A 27,308-nucleotide genomic window follows, 5' to 3' on the forward strand; every position below is an offset into this window, starting at 1 on the left:
ACTGATGATTCTATTAAACCAATAAGCAGTGGAAATAACTTTTAATTGTCAAAATTCTTGTTTCATGCTTAACAAGCACATCAGTTAATGATTCTGAATTGCTTCAGACCATCAAAGATTCAGCCTTGATACAGATTATTTTTTACATATTTGTAAATAAAAGCAGTTTTAAAAGTCTTCAGCAGTTAAGAACTCCTTGAATCCAAACACCAACTTAAATATTGCCTCTGGCACGCAAGATTCAGTTATATGGCAATTTCGTATATACACATGCATGAATCACATTTTCCAAGCATTTTGAACGCAACCGCTTATGGGGATGGGACGGAAAGGTGTACTGGGGGAAGCTGTTAATTTCCTAATTTGAAACAGGACTGAATAGATTCACATGATATAGACTGAAAGACCTAAAAATGTAAAGCAACAAATTTCTGCAAGACAAAATAAAGATAAAACACTGACTACTATCAAAAAGCTCTTATTTGAATACTATTTTCCAAGTAACGTAAAATATTAGCTAATAACAATCTTTGTAACCTTACATATTAACTCATCCCATCATTCCAGCTTAAATAGTATGAGTGAAACCCTACTTTAGAAGGTTAGGCCTGCTTTAAAGTATTTAAGTGGCAGCAACTGCCATATCTACATGCATACGCCAACAATTATAGCATATTTCTTAAAATTCCTATATTCATCTCATCACTTGCTGTACAGAATGTAAATAGCAGTCTTACCAGTCTGAAACATTTACAACCGTACATGTGTCTATGGAGCTATTAAGTTACACAGACTAAAACTGTCTAAACTAAACTCTCTAAAACTGACGATCATATTCTGTAATAATGCTTTCTTACCTGGACCTGAGCAGCTGCTTGTTCTTGTTCCTGATAGTACTGAGAAGCTCTCCTGTCCTCCTCTTCCTGGAGCTTCTTTGCTAGCTCTAGATCACTGATTCCTTCTGGGATCTGTTCCCAATTAATCTCTTGATTTTGCTGCTCTTGTTGTAGAGACAATGCCATCAGATAATCCTAAACAGTAAACTTGTTTGTTAATGCTCTTTCACACAGAAAAGAGCCAGGTCATATCAAGTGAATTTTTCAGCATGTGCAGCTACGCAGTACCTTCCCTTTTCCCCAGCCTCATCTTCAAATACATCTACCTCATGGAAAACAGGAATTTGTTTCAGAACCTGTTCATAACCTGAACGGCAGAAAGGCTGAAAACAGCTACTTTACATTCCTTCTTTTACAGTGCCTATGTTGCAGCATACAAAACACAGAAGCTAATTAAAAAAAAATTGCTTTCAGGTTTAAATTCCATTACCTGGACAGCAGCAAAAGACAGACAGTGTCAGCTCACACCAGTTCTAGGTAGAAGTAAAGATTTTGAAGCTCTTTATAACGTGCTATTTCTAATTAACTCTATCAAGCATAAAACAGAGTGTATCTGTCCCCACTTTACTGAACAGTGTTGAGAGTACATCAATAAGGAACACTAACTCCTCAAACAGATGAGAAAATAATCAAAAGGCAGTTTTGGATATATCCAAACAGACAGCAACTCAAGATACTACTAGCCCTGTTATCTCTGCCAGATTCTTTATTATACAAGAGAGATACAGTGCTTGAATTTATTAAAAAATATCTGCTTATTCATTTTTTCCCAGTATTTAAGAAACATTAATGGTGATTATTAAAAAGATAAACTTATTTTGCTTGTTCAGAATGTAAGATTTCCAAGGAGCCTGGTCTTGCTATGTGCTTATGCATTAACTGGTATAAATAAGTCCTGTCTCAGACACAACTTCTGGAAACTATTATATATAGTTAAGAATAATGAATAACCACCATCACACACAATCTGCTATGGCTTTTATCCTACATTCAGCAAAGTGGGCAGCAGAAGACAAAGTTCAGTTATCATAGAATCATTAAGGCTGGAAAAGACCTCTGAGATCATCGAGTCCAACCATTAACCTAACTGCCAGGTCCACCTCTAAACCATGTCCCTAAGCACCACATTCACATGTTTCTTCAACACTTCCAGGGACTGTGATTGCACCACTTCCCTGGGCAGCCTGTTCCAATGCCTGACCACTCTCTCTCTGAAGAGATTTTTTTCTTAATATTTAATCTAAAATCTAAATCTCCCCTGGCACAACTTGAGGCCATTTCCTCTTGTCCTATCACTTGTTACTTGGGAGAAGAGACCAACCCCCACTTCGCTACAACCTCCTTTCAGGTAGCTGTAGAGAGCAATAAGGTCTCCCCTCAGCCTCCTCTTCTCCAAACTAAACAACCCCAGCTCCCTCAGCCGCTCCTCATAAGACTTGTGCTCTAGACCCTTCACCAGCTTCATTGCCCTTCTTTGGACACGGACATGCTCCAGCACCTCAATGCCCTTCTTGGAGTGAGGGGCCCAAAACTGAACACAATACTCAAGGTGCGGCCTCACCAGTGCCCAGTACAGGGGCACCATCACCTCCCTGGTCCTGCTGGCCACACTATTCCTGATCCAAGCCAGGATGCCATTGGCCTTCCTGGCCACCTGAACACACTGCTGGCTCATGTTCAGGTGGCTGTCAACCAACACCCCAGGTCCTTTTTTGCCAAGCAGCTCTCCAGCCACTCCTCCCCAAGCCTGTAGCATTGCATGGGGTGGTTGTGACCCAAGTGCAGGACCTGGCACTGAGCCTTGTTGAACCTCATACAGTTGGCCTCGGCCCATCGATCCAGCCTGTCCATGTCCCTCTTTAGAGCCTTCATACCCTCCAGCAGATCGACACTTCCACCCAACTTGGTGTTATGACAATATTATTAAGCTGAAATGAATTTGTTACAGGGGGAGAAGTTTCACAGTGCTGTTTCTGTTCCATATACAAGGCAGATGTGACATTTCACCTGAATAAGTTCTTTGCAGAAGTGGATTCTGAGACATTAAAATCAGATTTTCCAACTATCATGGTTGGTCTTACTCTTCCCTCCCTCGAATTCGTGCTAATACTTCAAAGTAGCACTTTTGAGAATACCAGCCTAAGAATTTTTTTTATAGTCCTATATATGCATGAGTACACATACATACACATCTGTGTAAGTATACACACACATATATATTTGACTAAAAATAAGTAGTAATTGTTATATATAATCAGAAGGAAACAGAAAAATACAACAGAAAGGCAGAAATCCAGTACTTGATCGATTTGATCCTGCTGCCCTCTGTAGACAGTTTCAGGGTCTGATGGAGGCCGTAAGTGGAATTCAGAATCACAGAAATTTCCATCACCATCCACATTGTGTAAGCTTTCCCAGACAACTTTCTCTTCTGTAAGAAAGCCCTGGTCTGTCACCAGCAGGTAAAGCTGACCCTATGCAGAAGAATAAAGAAAACCTGTAAAACTATTTTTTACCATCTGATATAATTAGCAGAAATGATCAGCTAGTACAACTGTTGCATTCCAGTAAAACATTCATTTAGATTTTTTAGTAAGTTGAAAATTTAAATGAATTGGTATACAGCATTAAAACACCAGATACTAGTATTCATTGCTAAATTAACAGCCACACTTAATTTCTGTATTCCATCTTGTAATTTTTCATTATTAATGAAAGTTCATATTGACTAAAAATTAATATAAAGCATTAATATATACCTTGATAACTCCTTGGAAACACACCTAAGAAGTATACCTCAAGACTGGCAATGTAAATTTTAAATCCCAGGACAAATCACATTAAATTCCAAAGGCAAGATCTGGAGATAAAGGTGATCTTTCCAAATAATCCAGAGGCATTACCTCAAAATGAGCGCATCTCAGACTTCATGTTTTATAATGCATTTTGACAGAATTTGAGGTTAATTTCAGTTGAAAAAACTGAATTTAAGATTCTATTACTTGTCACCAATAACTGCTTTTGTTGGATTTTAGCCTTTTTACAGTTCCACAAGGCCAAATTTCTTGATTTCAAACTCTGAAATTATAAAATGGGCTGCTCTGGGAGTGAGAGAGACAATACTAACAAGTCCAGAAGCCAAGGTACAGGAAGGATGAAATGCAAGCTTAGGTTGAAGGAACGGGAGAGGAGCTGAAGTTCAAGGGAAATTACAGAAGTGGGTCTCAAGTAAAAGGAGATGGTGCTGCGTGTTTGATGGACAGCAAAGCAGCACAAAAATCCACATTTAAATTTCATTTTAAATTAGTTTTTAATCTTATCCTACCCTTTTTATAATGTTTTTAGAATTATACTCCAAAGCAAGAATGTTATTACTGACCATAGAGCACATTAAGACTGAAGCTTCCATTACTATTAATAAATGTACCAGATCAAGATATTCAATGCAAAACTTGTTGCAGTGTTTTAGCTGTAAAAAATCAAAGCAGTTTATTGTGACACCCACAAAAAATTGCTATTTATATTACACCAACACACAAAGGGTTCTCAAAGATCACTGTGCTAAAGATGTACCAAAACACAAGAGGCAGTTCCTGTTCTAACGATTTCATAGGCTGAACAGGCAAAAAATTAAAACATTGCCCCTATTCAACAGAACTAGCTCACTGATTTCTCTCAAGTCATTAAAAGACTGCCTATAAGAGATGCTGAAATTAAAATCGGATCTCTTGAATCCTACTAAATTTACAGCCATCCCTTCCGCGGCTGGTAGGTCATAGGACAAAACAAAAACATTATTTGAAGATTCACATGCAGCGATTGTTCTAATATTACCTAATACCATAAGATGCGCTTATACAAAAGGCCAAACAGAACAGATAAAAAAAACCACAAAGGACACTACTATATGTTCAAGCTTTGGAATGGCAGTTACCCCAGCACAGGTGGGCTTACAGGCATAAATGCAATTGTCAGCAACAAGTCTGATCACATAACATGATCTAAGGAATCATCTTTCCCTCAGAAACCTGCCTAAAAACTGAATGCTACTTCTGATGATTAAAAAAATCACCCACGGAAAATAAAAGGAAGTAATTTCACATTTCCAATTTGCACAGAATACCTATTTCACAGTATCTTATATATAAGAAGTCTTTAAAAAAAAGTAAAAAAAAAAGACCAAAAAAATTACAGAATCTTTAAGTGTATTTGACCCTTTTCAATTTTATTTTGACCAGTACTTTGATTCAAACAAAACCTAAAAAGAAAAAAAAGGGGGATGTCAAGTTTTATTCTATTATGCCATACATTTTTAATTACTTTTTAAACAGCTCATAAACAGTGTAGCTTAGTAATAATACTGAAATAGGAAAATGTTAATGCTTTCATAATCTCCCGACTATTGTAAACTGAACTTTCCACACACAAATATTAAAGTATATAATTATCTTTCTGGGCTTAGAATCTAGTATTTGTCATTCAAAAATATTTTAAAGCTAACACTTGTTTGAAATAGATAACTGTTTCAATCTTAACTAAAATTCATATTTTTACTTTCTGTTTTTAAGACTTCCTCGGTTGAACTATATCTGAACACTGATTTTTATAAATGTCATCTCAGAGCAAACAAAACATTTCAATACAGCTCCCTGATGAAAGGCAATAAACTGCATCATGTATCACCACATTACCTAAACAATACCACTCCAATTCCATACCAATTGCATCGTTTAAAAACATGCTGCTTCACTTTAACAAAACCTAGCAAACCAACAGACACAGGGTCCCTCGTATTTGTGAAGAGACAGAGTTCCTTTTCACTTTATTGGAATGAAAGAACAATGGGAAAGCACAGATCAGACCTCCAAAGTCATCTTTCCCTTTTTGTTTTTTATCAAGTGCTCTGATCTCTACTTCCTATTAGTATAATTTAATGGAATTTCTCAAAAAAAAAAATCAGATGCCCAAGGACCCTCAAAATATTGCTAATATTCCTGTAACCTTTGGTAATAATTGGACAACTTTCAGTTTCACATACAAACTAAGAGGAGTCAGCTTTTTTTGTATTAGGTGTAATGTAGCTACTCATCTCTACAGATGATCAATCTTCCCAGAACTTCAATGTTTTTGTTCCTTCTACTTGCAACAAGCAAAAAGAGGCCATATCTACAGACTGGTTTTATAGGCACTGTTAAATGCCATGCTTGTTCTCTTCCCAATCCTAAAGGCTCACAGGCCAACTTCACCGGCACACCCAAATTCCACTGAGGGGATCTGTGATATGAGAAAATCTTTTTATCATACGACCTTCACGCTGCCTCTAAATTTCAGCTGCACTAAGTAACAACATGCTTGGTGTCAGGAGCCAGCCACCATTCCCCAGCACTTACCAGATCATGAGATCAGTCTAGCTGCTGAGAGATAGTGATATACAACCAATATAACACTGAGATTTCTGACTTGATGTGTCCAGTAGTTTTACACCACATTTGTAGCCTACCAAACAAAGTTTCTGCACTTCAGGTCCACTCAGTACAACACACAAGGAGGAAAAGGGAGAGAAGGTGAACGGTGACAGAATCAGTAAGAACTACTAAGTGTAGAAACATTTATTTGCACTGAACTAAAAAATCAGGAAGGAGGCTAAACCAGAATGTGTTTTCTACTTAATAGATCATGGCCCCGATTCTGCATTTGCTTTCTAGTCAGGGTTAGCGCTAAAACAGGATCATCAGCACACTAAGGTCATGCAATTAAGCTAACAAATGTACACAAATATGCTTTTCAAGTACACCTCGCCAAGACCAATATCATACTTTACAAAATAAGATTTTATGAAGGCAGAAACACATTTAACTGGCCATTTCTAAAGTATTACCAGCTTACCTTTTAGGTTTATTTTAAATGTGGGTTTTTTTTAATAAATACAGTCTCATGGGTTAACAATGCCCCCTAAAGTACTAGCACATGATATATAGCAGTAATATCTACTAGTAACTGTTGTCAATAGGGAATAAAACAATAACGTCTCAAGTGTATAACTGTTAAGGTAAACGGTGCCTACAATAAAGTTATGAACTATTATTTATCTTAAGAATCAATATCCAGATATTGTACCGATGCGCAGATTTTATAGTTTCGCATGTAAAAAGCTTGAAATAAAGCTAAGGATAAAAGCAAGATTGTGCTCCTGAAAAATGATCTCTCAGTCTTCTGGTTTGCACACAAAAACCTCTCTGAAATGCAACAGATGTAGGCTGCAGGTGATGTTACTGGTTAATTTTCCTGGGTTAATTTCATGACCAGATTAAGTAATGAAAATTAATGCTTTTAAACTACTTGTTCTGATGCCAGTTACCAAGTTTCCAGCAGTTTAGAAAACTGAAAAGGAAAACCAAACACCTGTCCAGTAGCTTCATACAGTAAAGGCAAACATTTTAAGCCTTATCCTTTAAAGCCTATGTAAATGTTGTCTTGGACTTCTGGATTAGACCCCTTGGTTTTTATGAAGGTGTTTTATGTTGACATGAATGAGTGCTATTATTTTGATATTAGTCTAATCTATCTGAATGTTTTGTTAGAGAAAATTAAGAATTTTTTTTTTAAAGTATACACCATTTGATTCAACAAAGTAACCCTCAGAATAAAAACTGCACACTTACTAAGAAATGGAAAAGTACATACGCATTTTTAAGAAGCTATATAAATGGCATCTACTATGCCAAACTCAGACATCATCTTAAACGTCCAAGGAAAAAGTGCAATAATTGCTATGAAAAATACTTTATATTTGAATAAAAGTCTGTGTTGAGTTCTGGAACAGAAACCCAACATTTATAAACCAGAAAACATAATTGCAACACACATACTTAAAAATCTAAACAGGAGTCTTGCTACTTTTCAGTAAAGAAAATAGGTTGTCTTACAGTCACATCAGTGGGAAAAAACATTCCAACTGAACTAAGATATTCTTACCAAACTGATTCCCTCTTTACAGTCCTGTTTTTCCTTGATCTAGGGAATTATCATTTGATGTATTTATTATCTGTGTAATGAAAAGCAAAGGCAAAAAAAAAATCATGTCTTTAACTTCTGAAAATGATTACTGTATAGTCACATGAGCCAAGAATATTAATATGCAATTAAAGTGACAGGAAGTAAAATAAATGACTACTTGGACAAATAACAGTGAAAGAGATTAAGAATCTGATAAATGAGCTGCCATTATTAACTAACACTCACCATATGTCAACAAATGTCCAAGATAGTACAGAATTGCCATATTTGCTTTTCTTTTACATGCAATAATGAATTTTTTAAAAATGTTACATTGTTTTTCTATAAACATAAACATGATCCTAATACTCAAACTTTTTTCAAATCAGAAATGACAACACATTGTATTAGGCAAATTTCATCCCATTTTCAGAAGATGAATAGTAAATTATTCAAGACTACATTAAATAATACAAACTGAGTAAACACATTATAATTGAACTGATGGTCTATTCTGAAATGCAATCTGTGAATCTTCACAATTACATTGTGATATCAACTCAGCAGCTTTAAAAAAAAACAAAACTGAAGTCTTTAGAGGAAGATTACTCCAAAACTTTTCACAGTGATTTCTGAAAGTCACTGCCACCTTTCTGCTACTGTTGTTACTTTACTCGTCAGCTTCCACGATTTTAAACTGAATGGTGTATCTAAAATGGAAAGTTATTATTGAATGAGCCCTTTCCATTTAACTCTTACTCCGAGTCATGAATTTGGAGGATATGTAAAAATGGCACAACAGTTACCTGCCTGAAGATTAACCTTTTAGAAGTGTCCATATATTAAACTGAACTGGAATATTTCAAAACAGTAACAAATATTTTCAAATACAGTGACAGCGAACTAAAACCAGTTTTCCCCCTTTTGCTTTTTCTCCCATTTATAAGTCAAATGCTCTTTTTTAAACAATAAATATTTTTAAAAGTGGTGTAATACAACTTCTCACCTATTATTGTCCAGCTCAAAGCCCCAAGTATTACCTTCATCCCCATAACTAGTGCAGAAACGCCTCTTAAATATCTGCTAGCAGAGACTGTTAATAAGCTTTTCCCTACAGTATATAATAGTACTGATACCTCCCTAATCTACACCAAGTATTCATAATGTTGTTGTATGTTCATAACCATTCTATTTCTGATCTTGCAAGAAGCACTTAAGAGTAAAAAAATCCCACCTATTATTGCTAATTTAGTAACAATTAAAAAAAAAATCTTATTAAAAAGAAAGCCAAGTTTGCGAAGAGTCACTCCAGTTCCCTTCCTTACAAATTTCTTTACTATCCACAAAAAAAGATATCTTGGAGTCAATAGAGATACTAGACACAAAGGAAGCATGAGTAGATTACCCAGCCTAACAATCATACTAGCTGGGCACTAGTATGCCTAATGTTTCCAAGGAGTCCTTGCCACTATGCAACATCTTGTAACAGCAGCCTATGAAAAAATTTTCAAAGCAAAGATACAGGAATTCAGAATATTGCACTGTTTGTTCACACTTTCACGTAACTCTCAGTAATAACAGCCCTCTAAAATAAGCAATCCAAAACTAAGGTAAAGATCCTTTGATCTGACAGTGGAAAGACACTCTAAACTCAGTGTAATTGGGTAAAGTGTTGGCAGTGCTAGTAAATCTTCTATTTTTAAATTGATACTGTGTGCCAAATAATAAATACTGCAAACTCTTTGTAATAAAAATTAAAAAATTTTAAAAAAGACTTGAAAACCAGAAGTTCAAATTATACGCACAAAGGATGTTACCAGTCTCCACCTCTCCCATTTCTGCTCTAAAATATCCACAAGATCATCCTTTATTAAGGATGACAGGTAAATGCATATATAATATATTTTAAAACAGAAAATATTTATCTCTGAAACAAGCTCACCAGATGGGACGTGGAAAGAACTCTAATACAACTTAAAAAAAATAAATCTCTTCAACCAAGCACCACAAATATTAAAAATGCTCAATCACAATCATATGATTGTTATGTGGCACCAATATAGAGCAGAATTAAGGCTATATGGGTTTGTCTGTTTTAGTAGAAAGACCTGATATGTCAAACTTTAAAATGTCTCCGATTTATGAATTTTGCTCCTTGAATTACTTCAATATCACCAAGTATTTACTTTTCTTAAATTACCCACACCTGCTCCGCAATTCTAAAGCCAATTCTAGAAAAGATAGGCACATAAGAGAACTTGGAACAAGTTTCTGCATTTCCTTTGAAAAAGCTTAGCAATCTGATCTTTTTCTTTCCTCCAGTAAGTGTAGTTCAGCCAACATTCTACTTTCTTTGAAATATAAAAATACTGAAGTCCAAGTCCTTTCACTAAAATATTGGCCTCAAAAAAACCCACTGAACTTAATGTACCCAGCGTACAAGTCACTGTATCAGCTGTACATGAAAGCTTCCAAATAAAAGTTTAGGTATTGGCTTCATTAGAATAATACTAAAACAGCCTGATGTACCTAAGGGATTTTTGTTATAAACTCTTGCTAATTATTCAAAGTGTAAATATTTCCAAAAATACACAAGTTTTATTATATGTACATAACTTTCGTTATATGCGTAATTCTGTTTTGTTTAACTTAACTGGTTTTTTTGTATGTTTCCATATATTGGTTTGGAGCAGGAAGAGGGAAGGACAATATTAGAGAAAGACAAACAAATTGCATAGTTCTTGCCCTAAAAGTTCTACACCTTCATTTTTTCTGGCTATGCTGCATCTTCAGTTCTCCTCATTGTTGGACTTTTCTCCGTAATCCAGCTTCTGCTGACTATTGCTCAAACCATGAAGTAAAAGAAACTCCATTAAAAATCTGAAGAGCTAGCATTAAACCTAGTAAAAGGAAAGAGTAAAGCAGTTGACAAATCTCAACTCTGTGACAACAATGCATTTGGCACTCATATGAGTATCCTGGAGGTCCAAACATTTTTGGGTAGCTATCTTGGCTAAAAGCCCAAGTCAAATCTATTTATGACTTCCTTGAAAGAATACCTAGTCATATAGCTATTTCAAATAGCTAGGTAGGTTAGAAACAGACAGAAGGGTTACTGCTGACTTTTAAAAATAAATTAATAATGAATTTTTGTCTTTATTAATAGAGTTTCTTGATATCTCAAATTCTGTAATGCACCAGAAATCCAAGGCAAAATGAACAACACTGTTTAAAACTGACAAACCCAGGAACTAAAAGCCTGTAGGTAATGTGGAAACTGAACACGAGCTGCAAGTGAGGTCACCATAACGACTGTGAAACACAAGAATAATGGTCCATATTGCAAAACTTAGCATTTCAGGAGTCTAAGACTTCTCAAAAAGGACAAGATTAAAACCATAGTGACTTACAAGCAAGTAAAGCTTAAATACACAACTAAAAAATAATACTGTTCAGATATTTTAACTCAGTATTTCTTAGGACTTGGATTTAGTTCTTACAGTTAACATTCAGACACAGATTTGTACTCATTGCCTTAACCTGTTCTGTATTATTAATATTGGTTAAGGATAATTAACACATTGAAGTGTTGTATTTTATTTCTTTAAGGAAAAAGGATCTCAACTGAGAAGCATATATTTACAAGTTTGAAGTTGATAAAGCACTGACAAACACACACCAGGTTTTGGCCTTTACTCTAAATACTAGGCTGCAGAAGACAACATTCTACATTCTACAAAATTCTGTATTGATAATTCACAAGGTCAAAGTGACTCTCATTGACTGTATTTAATACAAGGAATATTTTATAAGTTTTAATTATAGCACAAAAATGAATGATTTCCAGGAGGATTTAAGTATTTTACCTGGAATATCCTTTTGTCCTGGTTTCAGCTGGGATAACGTTGATTTTTCTTCCTAGTAGCTGGTATAGTGCTGTGTTTTGGATTTAGTATGAGAATAATGTTGATAACACGCTGATGTTTTAGTCGTTGCTAAGTAGTGCTTACACTAGTCAAGGACTTTTCAGCTTCCCATGCTCGGCCTGGTGTACAAGAAACTGGGAAGGGGCACAGCCAGGACAGCTGACCCAAATATGACATCATGCCCAGTATATAAACTGGGAAGAGTTGGCCGGGGTGTGGCGATCACTGCTTGGGGACACGCTGGGCATTGGTCAGCAGGTGGTGAGCCAACTGTATAGTGTATCACTTGCTTTGTATATTATATTATATTATTATTACTACTATTCTATTTCATTTTACTTCAATTATTAAACTGTTCTTATCTCAACCCATGAGTTTTCTGACTTTCACCCTTCCAATTCTCTCCCCCATCCCATGGGGGTGGGGGGAGTGAGCAAGCAGCTGTGTGGTGCTTAGTTGCTGCCTGGGGTTAAACCATGCCACCTTTAAATGAAGTAAAAAAGGTTTCCTGCGCCTTTAGGCATCCATTTGTACTCAGAAACTACATCTGTACTTCTAGTTAGTATTTTCCTTTTAAAAACAAATTGTTTTGAGGTTGGGTTTTTTTTTCCCCATAATGAAAGCAACCATAAAACAATGTACGGGCTTACATGACAAACTACCACCAACTATTGCAAGACCTAAATTTAGAAAAACAGAGAGAAGAAAAACCATACCTCTTAAAATTGTGACACAAATAAGCTTCACCAGGAAATATAACAATTATAGTTTTGACTATAAACAGATCTATTCCATAGCTTTTTTTTTTTTTTTTAAACAGAGGAAGGGAGAAGAAAGATCCTTTTACCTGTCCTACTGCTTTAAGAGAATATCATTGTACATAGATTTAAAACAAATCTTAGATATGCTCTAGGAAGCTATTAGAAAACTAAACGTGTTACCTGTTTGTAGTGTTAATCATTATTTATCAGGACTATTCAGAGCTTTAGCTCAGCTTACAAGTAGCTATTCAAAATGCCAAAGATAAGCATTGACAGTCAAGATTAACAGACAGAGGGAGAAAAAAGGACTATTACTACCAAATGGAAAAGTTAATGTCATTCACATGAGGTATACGACATTACCATATAATAGATGGCAAAAATGGTGGTTCCTTATTATTTTTGTATGTTACACCCCCACCCCTTTTTTTTTTTTTGCATTTATTACCATTATTCTTAAATGCAAGTGTACGTGAAATTGAAGTCTTATTAAATAACAGATAACCAAAATAAATTTCAAGAGTTCTATACAAAGGTAAAAACTCCTAAGTACATTTGAGAGAAATATCTAACTCAAAGTATGATTTGACATTGCAAGGAAATTATTAAATCTTAGGAGACAATCTGCCCCTTTCTACTCAAGTCAGATACATACAATCCCTTTCTACTCAAGTCAGATACGTAATAAACTATTAACTAAGTTGTCATTTGCTTTTCGTATCCTGGAATACTCCTTCCACAATTCTCACCATTTTGCTTCCCCAGTTTCAGATTCAAAAAAATAATCTCTTCCCTAACAAAGGGAACCAATATTCTAGCTCATGTCAACTTCTCCAAATGTTTGATATTTTGAACACCATGATGGAGCTACTCATCTGCTGGCTAAAATGTAAAGCATTAACGTTATCATTGCCAATCACAAACTGCAAGTAAATTTAAGCCATGTAAGAAACGTATGCCATTATACATAACAACAAAAGGAGTTAACACAGGGAGCAAACTGAACATAAAGAGAAAAGAAGATTTGAAGTGATAATGGATCCTGATGTGTGAAACACTGTAATCAATAATTCACAAGTAACATTTGCTGTAGACCTTACATTCACCATAAGCCTTACTTACATATAAAACAAACTGGAATTTATTTCTATTTCAAGACAGGGGAAAAACACAATTTGCTTTGAAATGAGAACACAAACCACAACAGTAAAGACAAAAGTGTTCAATATACCTTGTATTTGGTCATGGTGCTAAAATGGTTGTTCCTGAAGAACACACAAAGCTCTCCCTCCTGGACAGCTGAAGTCAACTCACACAGTCCATGGTATGTCAACTGTGTAGCTGTGTTATTTAGAAATTGCTCAGCTACAAATCCTACAAAAGCAATATATGCTGTTACGTGTGTCTATTACATACTTCCTAATATATAAAACCTAGTTACAATGGTAATATTTTTCCTATCTCCTCCCTACTTAGATGCCCCCTTATTACCACAAATCTAAGGGAACACATTCAGAGAGGGGAAAATGAGTTGAAAGTTCTAAAACCTCAGCATTGTAGATAACCCTCTCATGTTCAGAAATGCTATATCCACTTCTAATATTACTGAGTTTTTCCTTGTCATCATGTAGTATATAATTAATGTTCTAATTATAGGAGATAATATATAGTCAAGTTGAAATCTGAATGCTGCCCATAATACCTTTTCATAAAAGGAAGTTCTCTCCAGCTTTTTAAAAAGTATATTTAATAGATCAAGAGAACGAGGCTGATCCTTCGTTTGGAAATTGCATCAGAGAAGTTTAGAAGACAAGCACAGTGCTGTCTGCCTGCCCAGGAAAAGAAGTTCAGCAAACAGAATGCAGCTCTTCGCACTTGTATCTCTAGATAATGAGACCTACATACAAAATATGTAACTAAGATTTGATAGATACCTTGATAAAGCATAGAAAAAAGTTACCCACCTTCACTAACCAGTTCACTGTTGTCCGACTGCTTGCAAGAAATGATCTTCTCCACTAGCTGATTGTAACTGCAGTTACCAACTGCTTTTACTATGTCAGCAACCTGGAGCAGGAAGGAACAGCATATAAAACAGAGAATTTACCTTCGTGAAGAACAGAACACAACTGTAAGCCTATGGCAATTATTCATAAGAAAAGAAGAAGAGTTTTAACAAAGAGAGGACGTTATCCCCCTAAAAATACTAGGCCAAAAAGTTTTAGCCCAGACTGTTACACATTTTGCAGTCTCAGATTCCATTTTAAATCCTTAAGTTAACACAACATCAAAAGCTGTTGCAAAAGCGGACGGAGGAGAGAATGGGCTATCAGTTGGCTCAGCTGGGCATAGGGGAAGTCCAAGGGGATAAGAGAACAGCAACTTTCACGAACAAGGCAGGGAAAAAAAAAAAATCTGAGGCAGGTTATTCCAGCCAAACTCACCAGTTTCTCCCTAAGTAAACAGTACCAGTTTACTGTTTAACAATATAATTAAAAATAAATTATATGTTTGTTAAAAGATGCAGTTCTCTCTAACTGGTTCTAATATCCCCAGTTCTCAAAAGCAGTAACTTTTAAAAGTAAATCAGAATTAAAGAAAGGAGGAAAGTAACCTTGCATTCCTTCCAAGCATTCTCTAACAAGCTTTCAAAAACAATGACTGGGACACCATATCTGGCAACTTCCTACCTCCCTCAGAACAACAATTCTCATTTACACAGTTGTGAATTCAGCACAGAAGGTTTTGAAAGCTAGTTCGACTACAGACCTAGTCTCTGCAAAGCTACCACACTAAAACACATGTACAGTCTGTATTCGCTCCTGTCTGAAGAAAATCCAATTTTTCTGACTACATTTAAAAAAATCCATTACCATAATCATTATAATTCTGAAACATCTCCCCCCCCCCCCCCCGTAAAATTCAGAATAACTTATATTCTGTTTGAATTATTGAAAAAAATAAGTTACCTGAGGGTCCACCAACCATCCATGGTACAAGGGGATATCAAGAAGATCAAACACTATGCACTCAGGTGTATATTCAAATACTCGTACACCTGTAAACTTCACATTGACATCCAGACCCGTCTGTAACTTATGTAGAATCGCCATTGCATCACTCATGTTCTGACAGCAGAGAAAAAAAAAAAACCACAGATGATGAAATAGAACTTTGTACACTTGGTGGTCACTCTTGTAACCCTTCATCATTTAGTATTCAACAATTCAACATTTAAAAAAATTACAGAAAGGGAAACTAGCTAAACAACTGTTTCAATGCATATTCACTTTGTTCATTCTCATTGTGCCAGAAGAGATCTGCAAAATAAGAACTCTCCCTCTGATCAGCTGCATCTGACTGTTTCTTCTTCTATACTCACAAGCTGCTTTTAGGCAGCTCCTATTTCTTTTAGCTCTATTTCCCATAGCTACAAGCCAGATGTTTGCAAGAACTGGATTATAACAGAATCTCTAAGGGACTCTCTTGAGGTTTCTTCTCCCCTTTTAAGTCCTGCATTATGAGTCAGGCTGAAGTACTTCCCACCACATAATGAATGAACAAAACAAACAGATCTACACAGTTCTACTTGCCAACCCTAATTTGGGGGTTCAGTACTTAAAGCGGTGAACAACAATGAAGAATCTGATTTTTTTTGTTTGTTCCATAAAAAAAGTTTTGCTATCTTATTTGGGGGATACCTTTAAATGGCCTGTAGATTCCACTGTGGAAACAAGTCATGAAAGTAGCACTTATTATAGTAGTGATCCCAATGGAATCCTAAGGGGAGTTATCAAGTCACGAAGATCCAATCACACAAAGTAAAGGTGAGCCAAAGAAAAAGCGCTTATGTGAGACAGTTCTCTTGAACCAACAAATAAGTTTCCTGATATGCAGGAAAAAATTTTCCACCAAGTGAGAACAGTCCACAAAGACTATCATCAGAAAGTATTTGCAGTATTTGCAAAAGATTCAGGGTAACTAAGCTGCTTTTTTGTTTAGTTGTTTTTAGCTGCTTTTAGTTGTTTAGTTGTTGGTGTGGTGTTTTTTGGTTTTGTGGGGTTTTTTTGCTTAGTTTCGCAATATTCTGTTGCTTAAGAGGAATTTAGGGTTGCAACAATGGGGAAAAAAGCATGACAAAAACCAGAAATACAGGTTAGAAAGGAGATGAAGACAGAAAAGATTCACAGACTAAAACCACTGATTGTTAGAGACAGTTGCCTCTGTGTTGTCTTCTTTTAATGGTAAGACAGTTAATGGCAAGAACCGCAATTAATGGAATCAATAAGGGAAGACAAAAAACTGAGAATAAGGATGACTGACTATAAAGGATGAATAATGAGAAAACTATTAAAGAGCTAGGTAGGCTAACAAGGCATAAGTGGGGTACATAGTGATGAGTTATTTTATCAAATTAAAGGCAACTTGCTAAAATACAGGAAATTACAAATAACTGGATCCATTAAACAATAACATAACCAATACATTAAATTGAACATTCACTTCTGTAGCACATTAGTGCACACATTAATAGACAGAGCAGAATGTGAACACAAGCCTGTACATTAGAACGTAAGGCAGACCTTACTATTTTTAAGTCAGTTTAAGAAATCAGTCTTTGCATCTTGTAACTTGCTATCGTAAAGAATGTACCAATTAAAACATACGACACTCACTAAGTAAACATGCTAAGTGAAGTAGCTACATCATTCAATAGTTCATGATCCAATTCAAGCACAGTTTTGCATCTGTTGGAAAGATGAATGTTTCCTAGATCTTGGAAGAAGTTTTAGACATCTCTTAGCATGCAACAGAATTCTAAAACAAAACTTGTATGTAAAAATTGTGTAAGCAGACATATATATGTAAAATAGTCTCACCTACAGATCTTTGCACAACACTTTACACCTGCAACAGCATGGTTTCATTAAGGCATATAGCAAAAATTTCAGGTTCACCAACATCGGCATTTTAGCCAATGGAATTAAGCTACTCCTCTTACTAGTATGCAAGTTTAAATGTATTTTTTTTCTTAATAAAATGACAGTAGAACAATAAGCTTGTTCCTACTTTGAGTAATTTCAATTCAGATGCAATTTCTGGAAACTCCTAAAGTAAGTTTATAAACAGACATACTTCCTTGCTACTAACCAGATTTAAACCTGGAAAGCTCTAAGAGTTGAAGCTTACACAGAAAAAGCTTATAAACTACTTGATAAAGCATAGCTATAAAACACTGTCATGATCATTATCCAGTATCTGCATTTCAGAGTGGTTGCTATGAATGAAGAGTTTTACTGTTTGTAGCCCTTTAACTCCACTGTTGTGTGAAGTTTCTACTACCAGGAAGGCAAGAGCTCCCACTACTTTGTTACATGTTGCTTCATCCTTTTGACAATTTTGCTATGTCACGAGATTTGGAATTTAGAGAGATTTGTAATTCTCAAGATCTGGCTCAGACATTTTTTTAAGTTTTTATCATTATAATAGCAAACCAAACCACCTTACTTAAGAAGTGCATTTCATTAGTAGGGACCAGATATCAAGTATAAAAACCTATCAGAGGTGTTTTGGAAGAAATAACGCTATACTCTTACTCTAAATGAATAGGAAGAAAGTCTATAGCAATTCAGCACTAGCCATCCACAGATTCAGATCATACATCTACATACATTAGTTGCATTTATTTTGTAATGTTTACTTTGTAAACAAAGCAGGAATACATCAAATTGGCCAGAAAACTGCAGAAGTTTCTCACTACAATTTGAACAGTATCATTTCTATTTTACCTATTTCCACACCTTCAATGCAACAAGCTTCTAAAAAAATGAATGCAAATAAAAGAGGATATAAATATACAGAGCAGATGAGCTTGGAAAGGACCTCTGGAAGTCATCTGGTCCACCCTCCCCGCTGAAGCAGGGCCACCTAAAGCCAGTTGCCCAGGACCATGTCCAGATAGCTTTTGAACGTCTCCAAGGATGAAGACTCCACAGCCTCCCTGGGCAACCTATTCTTAAGTTTGTGCATTAGAACTTGTGCTTTTTTTTTTTTTAATTAATCCAACCTTCATTCAAATACTTATTTAAATCCCTCAAGTACAGTAAAAAAGAAAGTCACAGCTGAAATTAGAATCTTGTCATGATGTTGAAATTATACTAAAATAAAGCATTACAAATTCACCTGTCCAAAAAATTTACTTGAATTTCTTCTATAAGAAGAGAATATATTGGGTTAGGTGAAAAATATTGTGTGACAAGATAAACAGAAAATTACGATTAACACCAAGACTTAGTTCCAATGCTTCTGAAATGTATTTTGTAAGACTCAATTGCCTAATTAGTTTCTTTCTGCCCTCTCGTGATATCCCTCATGCATCTACGAGTACATTTAGAACATTCCGAGAACAGAAGGTTTCTTTAGAATTGTACAGTTAAATATTTAAGGAAAAGTTTTGTGACATTTACATAGTAAACCCATATATTTGAGCACAAGAAAGCCATAAGGGTTGTACTTTAATCAGGTATATAGTTTTCATCACCCTCCTGTAAGTTGATTATAGCTATAATCTTCTACAGCACAGAATTGTGTGGAAAAAATACAGCTCATTTTGTTATTACAAAAAGAATTCATATAATTTGATACAAGTCATATTTTGGGTTATTATTAAAAGAATCCACATTCAATCTTCATTCTAATTTCAACTCTCCCAAGATACTCAATTTGTTTTTCAACACTGAATGAGAGCAAGAAAAGATGACCTAATAATAAACAGAACTAGCTTGAAACCTAATACTTATAATAAATTCAAATCACTTTTCCATGAGTAATCAAAAGCCAGCTGTGACCACACAGAGCTTGAAAAATTTGCTCCAAGATAATAAATACTACATCAATTTTTTTTAAACTAACAGCATTATTTTTAACATAGAAAGACTTCTGTGATGACATAAAAATAGTAGTCAGTGCAAATAATATTGCCTTTCATAATATGGAATGAACCTCTTTTTGTCCATCATGACTTAAGAATAGAGATCTTTCTTGCTCAGTTTACATCCTCAGAGAAAGTCTAGCCAGGATCATAGAACAGAGCACACTGAAGGATGCATAATAGAAGACTTCAAAGAGCAACCACCCTGTTACATACTTCCACTTGTACTTCTCTGTTATAATTCCTCAATTAAAAAAAAAAAAATCTTTCGTTACACTCATTGCAGGGGAAAGAAAAAAAAATAATTTCTTATGTTAATAGATCCTGAGTTTTTCTTTGCTAACAGGCAGTATTTATAAATAATACTCCACATCAAGCCTAGGAAAAGAGGAAAAAATAACTACAAACAATGGTTTGTATGCTTCTGGTTTTTAACAAGATGATAAACCTTAGGTGAGAAAAAAAAGGCTTTAGTTCCTTCAGACATAAGCAACTGTATTTTAGGAGCAGCTCCTTACCTGCTCATAATTTAGACGTTGAATTTCAGATATCTCTTTAGGTTTTGCATCAAGAATATAGTCTCCTAAAAAAAGCAAAAATAAAAATAAGTTTATTCCACACAAAGTCTCAACATTTCTATGAACACTGCTGACTGATCATAAACACCACCACTGAAGTTTTTTTATCAAATTAATGAGATCGCATTGTTTTATAACCTGAATTATAATTATGAAGTAAAATAGGAGTATAAAAAACATAGTAAGATCATATTAAGAAATAAAATTCAAATGGCCAATGTTGTTACTAAAGCATTTCATAATCTCTTGGGGTATCGTATCAATCTCTTAATTATTCAGAAACGTACCTCCCTCTGTGCCTCAACTTAAAAATATAATAAGGTCAAACTATTCACAAGAAGAAATGTAATTGCATAACACAATTTAAAAATGCAACCACCTATCCTCACTGATACTATGAATATTTTGGCATATGTTTCCATGCACCAATAATTCTGAGAGGCTTGTATTCCATCTATGTCTACAACACAAAGGTAATCAATCAGTTAATCAGCACGCTGGGGTTCGATATTTGTAACATTTTTAGTGACTAGTATCCATAAACTGCCTCTCCCAAATTTTTCAGATTTTATTCCAATGCTTTTCGTATTTATTCCCTTGTTTCATTCCTAAAAAAATATGTTTCTACTCAAAGAAAAATATTGCTACAGGTTTCCTAATTTATAATCTTTTCAGTTAAGATTGTTCAAAGTGGTTGAAGGGCTCTTTTTTTTTTTTTTTAAGCTGTAGAAGAACCATTTGGCAACTGCTAATCCTGTTGACTGAGTAAGAACCCAAATAATTTGAGAAGGTTATTTTGTTACTCAATTTAATTAGATAATTCCAGAAGCTAATATATGCCTTCAAGAAAGAATATACACATTTAGCCAACTGTGATTATGCAGTGACTTCAGACAGTATTATTCTATCAATACAATTAGAAGAAATGTTTAGACATAGGCAGGAAGATTTCTTAAGACTTATTTTTTGGAAATTATGTAATTAACTTTTTTCTTCCACTGAAAGATTCAGTGATATGCTTTTGAAAAGAACAAGCTACATCTTTTACAAGCAAAAAGAAAGAAAATATAGTAAGGTTTTTTTCTCCTGCGTAAGAAAAAAATCAAACCTAGTCTATTAAGCTCAAGTATTTTATATTTGTTAGGGTACAAAGGGAAAGAACTGTGATACCTATTGCCTAAGTACTATTGCAACTGCACTTTTAACACCTGGATCATTCTGAGCTATTGAAGTTACAGACTTCTCAGACGGAAACAGCTGCCGTTTTGCTGAAGACTGAATCTCATAATGGAGCAGTGCCTGCAACTGAGACCCCAGTCACTGGACAACTAAATTAATTTTTCCTGTTATTTACTGGGTCGTACTACCAAGGATTAGAGTTACTGCAGACAATTAAAGGCACAGTTGACTTACTACATTCTGTCAACTACAACAAAACAACATTGTAAGAGACATGAATAAGTTTAAATCTACCAGTGTGTTGGTGTACTAAGCCATACCAACTGCATCACTAGACTAACCACTTAAGAAAGCAGTTCAGAAAACTTCTAAAAGCAGTTAAGGAAAAGCATGAGTAACTGAATACCATAAGTAGTTTTCCTGAAGCATGCATTCAAGTAAAGCTGAATAAAACAGTAAATAAATAAAACAGTCCTCCTATACTACTACTCACTAGTAAGTATAACATATAATTGAAAACCATTTATTGTAATTACTAACCTAAGTATTCCATCAGCTGTTCAGCCGTTATGATTTCCATCATTGGTGGCAGCTTAATCTGCGAAAGTAAAAATATATTCTCTTTTAAATGTCAAAACAATACAATTTAGAACATAGCAATAAGATATTTCTAGACGGAAGTCTTCTGATCACATTTGCCTCACTTGATTTATAAGAGCATTAGTGTACTGGGAGCAAGAACCTTCCCAGGACCTCCACTAAATAATGGCTACAAGAAGAGATTAAAAAAAGGCATTTTGTTTTTTAGAGAAGTCACAGGCACACAGTAATTTCTCACTTGCAGCTCTCTGCATAGTGCTCCCTACTCCCACCAAAACATTTCACCAGCATCCCCCTTGACTTCACAGGAGTTAACACCACTCGCTGCACTAGCTCAGCTGCAAGCATCCAGGATGAACAGACTTGGAACTGTAGCCACACTTTGTTAAGAAAACTTCCCCTTACTCAGCAAAGTCTTTGACTCCCTGCCTTCACTGTAACTCTTAACTGAGTCTTAACTCAAAAAGTTCCTGCATACAGACAAGAGGCTGTAGAGAATCTGGTGGCAGCAGCTGCTGGGACAAGGAAGCCAAGACTCATGCAGGTACAAGGAAATGACCTCCCAGCCTCGCATCCCGTGCTCATGTTTAAAGGGTTTGGTTTAACTCCACCCAGAGGAGTCCAGACACACAGAACTTGGTGGTGAAGCTTCCGTTCCCCTCTCCCGTGACCTATTCCTGTCATTGTCACATCCTAAAATCAACCACCTTGGCAGCAGCCAGAGCCAAAATCTTAGATTTCATCTCCAGCATCCTCAGTAAATGTTTTTGTTGCACATTTCCATTTATGTATCTCCCTGTGATAACAGCCAAAGCACAGACACATAGAAAGGCATACTTCTGGCAATGTGAAGGAATACCATAGGAGTATATTGTCTTTAACCATAGTGTGCTCCATTTTCTTCTGCATAAATATGCATTTTATTTTTCTAAGGTTTGGGGGGGGGGGTTGGGTGGGTTTTTAAGCTTTCTCTTCAGTTTTTAATCTTTGCATCCTATCTCTCTTCAACATCTTACCAATGAAAGTCTAGAAAGTCTGCTATTTATTTTATTAGGAATTTTTTAATCAAGTTCCTCAACACTGATTGCTGCTCTCCTTGACACAGACAGAAAGACATGATGTAAGACTTAACTCATGCTTAAGATTTAATAGGCTCCAACTACTTTGCTGGTTGTGGATAGGGAGGAGGAAGTAGAAAGCCATGAGATGGAAGAACAATACATATAAAGCCTTTGATGCAGCATCCCAAACTCAAAAATACAGTATAGCAACACACTACACTGTTCACATCATGGTAGAGAGGGTTTCCTTCCCAGTCTGAAAACTAAGCTGTTTTAATAACTTTCCAGAGCAAAAGAGGTATGATTGGACTAAATCTATCTCATCACCAATTTTAACCATATTTGACAAAAGGCAAATATGCTAAATACATAGATTTACAAGAAGTTTCATTAAATTTGGAAGAAGAAAGAGGCACAATTTAATATGCCCATGCTTAGGTCAGAATTGGCCACACAGCATATGCCACACATTGATGTGGTGGACATAGAAAGAAGCTGACAGAACTGTCGGGGATCTGGGGAAGGAAGGGAGTGAAAGTATAAATTGTTAGTAAAGCAGGAAATTAGTGAAGCATAAATTCGTGAGAAAGAAGGCTTAATTAGTTCTGCTTATAAAAAAACCTTAAAATTCTACAAATTAAACAAGAAAAAATCAGTCGTGGATGCATAAGCACATGAATTTTCGAAAACATCTTTTAAATGAGTGACAACTGATTATAACTTAAAAAAATTTCTTAACTTCTTCTCAAAACTTCTCTAGGTTTCACTAATACTCAATAGGCTAAAGGTTTTCATAACCTTTGATCCTGTTCATAATATTAATACTGAGTATTCACACAAACATAATATATTGTGCCACGTAAATAACATGACTACAGGTTCAAAAAGCTGATTCTTAAACTTCCAGTTCTGAATTGGCAGCATTCAAGCCTTAGCAAACATTAGCTGTGCACACCCCTGAGTTGGGTCTGGTTCATTATGGTTCCTAAGGCATATTGATGTAACAGCACGGAACAGAATTACTCACACTAGCTATGCATAAAGTCGTTCTGGGACTACGAACAGTACAGATGTGCCAGTATAATATGAAGGAAAATTAGCACTGTTCCCTCCACTATTAGCAGGACTACTGTGATGATTCTTTCAGGACTGAAGCTAGCTCTTTCTATTATATAAAAACATTCATATCAGCTCAGCCAGCATTACTTGCAGGTTTCTGCTCTGCATTTAGGAATCTAGAAGTATGTCTACACTACAAATGGCAGCTGTAAAGCATAATTACATGGGCTACCTATATGGCATATACGTATTAATGTTTCAGACTTTACAGACTGAAGGAGGTATTATTTGTATCATTGGTTAATAATCTGAATTTTCGCTCACAACTGTAATGCTAAGCAATTTATTTTTTTAACTGCAGAACCAAAGCAAAGTAGCTTTACTCATATTTGCAGAATCTCTCATAGTCAGATATTTTAACAAGCTAAATCTCAAAATTAACTGCTTAATTAATGGCTAAACAAAGATAATGGATTACTTCATGGCATAATTTTAGGGCTACCATGTTTTGTGGGACCTTGATCACATCTTTAAAGTGAACTAATGGGGTTCCAACACAGACACAAATACTTCTGAACAGAGCTGACTTAAGGATATAGAGAGAACATGACATTTCCTAATGGTTCAGAGCTTCATTGCAAGTGCCTAAGCCACAGCAAACGTACAACAAAGAGGAAACAGGAAAGAAAAACACCTTAAGGAAGAGAGAAAAATACAGAACCACAGTCATTCTCCACATAAATCAACAGAAGAAAACAATGTAAGCAATGGTAGTGAAAGCTGTTGTTGTCTATAACAGTCTATTATTTTGAGGGACAAATTTTCTCAATAGGTTTCAATGCTTAGTTGCTAGATTTTACGTTAATTTTACATTTTAGGAAAAACATGCTTCCTCAGCTCCCACCCGTTTCCTGTACCCCTCTATTGCAGTGTCCTGGTCTTTTGCCCTGATGTCTCTTCCTAACTCTAGCTACTTTTCATTCTGTTTTCCCTCCCATTCACAGGAGTGGGAAACAATCTTTCTCACTCAACTACAATGTGAGATACAGTTGAGCCACCTTTGTAATTAAAAGACAAGATTGGTAAACAAATTTTCATATTGAACAGTTTGTCTAGCACAACTTATACAGTTTCTATGCATTAGACTACAAACTGGAAAACTACATAATACTAATTTTAAATATTTTCCACTGTATTCTCCCACTTTTCAGAAGGGCTTAAAAAAAAAAACACAAAGTGATACAGTCCTGCACAGAAGCTAACACTTCCAAAAATACTATGCATATAGAAAGGGACCATGCAAATTTCTAATGGCTTATTATTTATAGTCTCAGAACATGTTTATCTAAAATATGCAACTCCCCTGAATTCAGTGTTCCAGAAGAGGTAAGGGTAGCTTCATCCTACCTTGACAAAAACCAGTTAATAGTCCCTGCAAATACGTACCTCTTGCCTTGCGGGAACAGCTTCATAAGCTTATCACACGACAGCCTGGTAGTACATGCTGTCACCCAATAACCTTAACATCTCCCTCCTCAACCAGGTTTCCTTCAGTCCCTCAGAGCAGGCTTCCTGTTCTGGCAAATGCACAGCTCCAGGCCTACTGATTTGTAAGCTCAACTCATCCCCCAGATGCAGGGAGGAAGGCTGCCAAGGCCTCTGCTGAGCATTCATCAGCAGCTCACCAGCAACTCACCTTCGGAGGCTGAGCAAGTTCATCCGAGCAATCTGTGCAAATGCTGACCATAAGGAGGTTTAGCTCAGTGACAAGAAAAAGCAGATCACGTGTAAAGGGCCGTGCCAGACCTCAGACCAGGCACTACCACTGCAGACTCTGACAAATCAAAGGGCTATCAGTGGGAGCATACGGCACTCAGCTCCTCTGAAAAACAGGCCATTTTTGTGAGAACTTAAAACTAAAAATTTCTAACTAGAAATTTTTTACTCTACCTCTTCTCTGCACCTCAGTCTGGATACATCTAAGCATAAACGGTTACATAACATTTAGTTACATAATTGTTACAATCACCTAAACAGGCAATTCATACAGTTCTAGAAGTTACTGAAATTTTAGTAGAACTAGGCACATAGGGAGCACAGGTCCAAAAATTTCAGTTCATTGAGAGGACTGTGATAGAAAAAAAAACTTTTAAAGACACTGTCAAATATGCTACTGGGACTATTCTCCTACGTAAAAACCTGTAAGGACAAGATATTCCATATGCACTCACTTTTCAAGACAGTATTAATATTATTTATATTTGTATTACATTATGTTTTCCCTTAGGCTTATTTTATGCTCCAAAACAATTTGCTTCTCTGCTCCCTGGACATTTCAGATATGTAATTTCTATGCAGTGCATCAAGGTTCAGAGTTTTTCGGCTACATGATATCACATCCTACCTAAGAAACACAGAGCATAATTACCTGGCACCCCTATTAAGCTTTTAGCATCTGATGATTGCCATGGAGTACATCCTGAGAAGGGCTATCCCCCAAAAAATTACTGTTTAATGCAATGACAGAAGTTATCAGAACGTGGTTCATGGACTACACCTAACAAAGATCACAAAAAGTACACAGAAAAGCAAGCTTTGCATTCCTGAGCTTAACTACATAGTGAGTCACAGGTCTTCAGATTTAAACAAGCTGAAAGACAGCATCCTATGCTACTCTACATCAGAAGAGGCAACCCATGCTTGTACATACTCTTTAAAATGTTTGTTTCAATACTCTACTTCTACTTTCATTTCCATCACAGAAGCCTAAACGGTTACCACATTGTTTTGCACAACAGTTACTTTTTCAAGTTGGTATCATACTGCTTTTGTTTTCTTTTTATTTAGAAGAACATTGCTGTAACACTTCTGTAAGCAGAACTCCTTGGCTGTATCTCCTAAAGGCTAAACGGCAAGTTAAGCTTATATAGGCGGTCTGCAAAACCACTTCAAAAGAAAAGCGACGATTTCATTATTGTAACATTTAGAAGTATGGCTTCTACAATCTGCCACCTCAAAGTTCTATGTCCAGACTCCTTTGAAAGCAGTGGAGAAAAGAGAGGTGGCAGTTTTATTGTAAGTTCAGTTCCAAAATCCGGTACTATTAAAAAGGCATTTAAGCAGTCCCAATGGGTGCTACTATTTCAGAATTTCAAAAAACTCAAGCGTTGCCAAACCAGTATCTCACAAATAAGAACATACAGATGCAGCACTCTCAAAGAATCAATTAAGTAGTCTTTATACCTGTATCCCTAAATAAAGATCTTTGATATAAAAAATACCTCTAAAAGGTATAATAAAAACTGAACAATGACTAGGAAC

At 35.7% G+C, this 27,308-nt stretch overlaps 1 protein-coding gene across 6 annotated transcripts in view; it reads right to left on the minus strand.

Moving 5' to 3' along the window:
• The window catches only part of MINDY2 (MINDY lysine 48 deubiquitinase 2), a 35,634-nt gene that overhangs the window by 4,216 nt on the left and 4,110 nt on the right, over positions 1–27,308 (minus strand). For 5 of the 6 annotated variants that reach the window (XR_015701677.1, XR_015701675.1, XR_015701676.1 and 2 more), the window contains exons 2-8: positions 21,808–21,865; positions 20,029–20,093; positions 15,549–15,707; positions 14,544–14,646; positions 13,811–13,953; positions 3,197–3,370; positions 858–1,031 (exon numbers count right to left, since the gene is read on the minus strand). Coding sequence is in view for 2 of the 6 variants with exons in the window: in XM_087745420.1 (XP_087601546.1) it covers positions 858–1,031; positions 3,197–3,370; positions 13,811–13,953; positions 14,544–14,646; positions 15,549–15,707; positions 20,029–20,093; positions 21,808–21,865 (876 nt within the window). In the remaining 4 variants the exon portion in view is untranslated. The remainder of the gene's footprint in view (positions 1–857; positions 1,032–3,196; positions 3,371–13,810; positions 13,954–14,543; positions 14,647–15,548; positions 15,708–20,028; positions 20,094–21,807; positions 21,866–27,308) is intronic. The other variant, XM_087745421.1, reaches the window with a different exon arrangement.

The sequence above is a fragment of the Nipponia nippon genome, unplaced genomic scaffold, assembly GCF_047370975.1.
Source record: "Nipponia nippon isolate SJK-2023a ecotype South Korea unplaced genomic scaffold, ASM4737097v1 scaffold_9, whole genome shotgun sequence".
Lineage (NCBI taxonomy): Eukaryota > Metazoa > Chordata > Aves > Pelecaniformes > Threskiornithidae > Nipponia > Nipponia nippon.